A 2073-nucleotide genomic window follows, 5' to 3' on the forward strand; every position below is an offset into this window, starting at 1 on the left:
TTATATATTATTATATATTATATAAGTATATAAATATATATATATATATTAGATATACTAATATATAATAACGTTTTTCGCGTGATTTTTATTAACGATAATAAAATGAATAAGAAAGTAACTATATATTGAATAATCGTCAAGAAACGTTTATTATAATTTTCGCAGGTTTGCATACTTACGTTTACAACGAGAGCACCCATACCGAACGGGAGGAGGACGAGATACTAACTGTGAAGTATGAGGATGGCAGATGGTCAAAACCTTACTACGATTGCGGTGGTGGTAACATCTGGATGTTGACCTACACCGTACCTTTTTTTGGATACGTTAACGACACATACTTCTTTAAGTACGTATCTAATATCTATATTAATGAAATGAATGAATAAATGAACGAACGAATGAATGAATGAAATAACTTCAAAGGTTTAATTATCCAATAGCAGGAAATTACATCTCCCCCAACCCCCATAATCCATCGATGCAAAGGGAAACTCGTACCTGAATTGTTTGATCTGTTCGTTCTTTAATCTTACGATTTCCAAGAATATTCTACGATATTTTTTCTGGATCTTCATAGATACACACATACAGGATTTTTCACAAAAATCTGCCACACAATTTATTCCTACCGTAAAGTATTTTTTTTTTTTTTTTTTACATAACAATATTGAAAGTGAGAAACTGATTGTGAGAGAAACAGGCGGGGGAGGTGAAGGGTGGTTGGCGGAGGAGGAGGAGGTGGTTTAGGGAGTGTATGGGTTGTAGTGGGTGGTGGAGGATGAGGATGAAGATCGATGAGACACATTGAACGACGCAAATCGATTTTACGTCAGGCAAAGAACGTGTTTCCCTTCCATCCTCGCGAGGACGACGACGTCATTACACGCACGGAAGAAACCTTTGTATGTGCTAATGAATATTAAAACCTTTCGTACCTTTTCCCTTTTAAATTCTTGGGCATGCGATGTACTTCGGAGTTTTGTTGCGTTAATTAGCAGACGTTTCGAATTACCGATTTTAATGAACTACGTTGAAACAACTATTACTTTCTACGAAAGAGAGTTAAAGATAATATTACTAGATTTTCCTTGTCATGTTTTACAAAAATATACGTTTAAGGTTAATTAACGGTTTCATACTTATAACTAATTTATTCTAACCTAAGACATTATTTTCATCTTAATCTTTTTCTCAAGTTTATATATATATAATACATGTCATCGCTGAAGTTTCAAACTCGTTGATGTGCAGATTATCTAGATTATCCGCAGATTAATTGATTTGTTTCATTAACGTGAGACACATTTAGAGTTCTTTTTTTCACATTTTATCTAGATTAATTTATCTGTTGAACGTTGCTCTGTTGTTCTATCAAAGAATTTATTTTTATTTTAATCAGTACCTAATAAGTAATATATAGATTACCTTAATCTGCAGAATAATTGATCATCACTGCACTCTCGTGATAAGATATACAATAAAATATAAAAATTGGAGGTATCAATGGGGGGTGGGGGTGGGGGTGGGAAGACAAAAGGTAAATCAATGTTTCTTCCAGGAATATATCTATCTAATCGAACTGAGAGTCCTCGTACGCAGCTCTGGGGACAACTGAACAGAGACTCTCGAGCTAGCTGTTACAAGTTACGTCAAAGTTTATGACTTACTCAGGCACAACTTTACCGATATTGCTTCGCCGAAGTTGAGTTAGCCTCTGGCAAACAAACTACCTTAACTGTTTCGAATTTTGTTAAAAAGATATATGTATTTGTATAGATATATATGTATATACGTATCTGAATATACATATATGTTACCATCGAAGCCGGGAATATTTTGAAATAACTGATTTTTGATTTCATTTATTTCATGAAATAACTGAGTGGGTCAGGTAATATATAAAATAACTGGTGGGTCAGTTAATTTGTACAATGCCTGACCTGCTAACTTTTCTTTCCAATTTTATGAACCTTTGCAGATTGATTTATAACTCGAAAAGGTACTCTACGCGTAGACAAAAGTGTGTACTTTAATTTAATATAAAAATCATTAAAATCTATTTGTTAA

General features: G+C 33.3%; 1 protein-coding gene across 3 annotated transcripts in view; it reads left to right on the forward strand.

Annotated features, from left to right (window-relative positions):
- Positions 1-2073, forward strand: part of LOC106789553 (probable G-protein coupled receptor CG31760) — a 110220-nt gene that overhangs the window by 52455 nt on the left and 55692 nt on the right. For all 3 annotated transcript variants that reach the window (XM_014753864.1, XM_014753863.1, XM_014753862.1), the window contains one exon: positions 169-352. In XM_014753864.1, the coding sequence (XP_014609350.1) occupies positions 169-352 (184 nt within the window). The remainder of the gene's footprint in view (positions 1-168; positions 353-2073) is intronic.

This window comes from Polistes canadensis, unplaced genomic scaffold (genome assembly GCF_001313835.1).
Source record: "Polistes canadensis isolate GaletaPanama2010 unplaced genomic scaffold, ASM131383v1 scaffold_189, whole genome shotgun sequence".
Lineage (NCBI taxonomy): Eukaryota > Metazoa > Arthropoda > Insecta > Hymenoptera > Vespidae > Polistes > Polistes canadensis.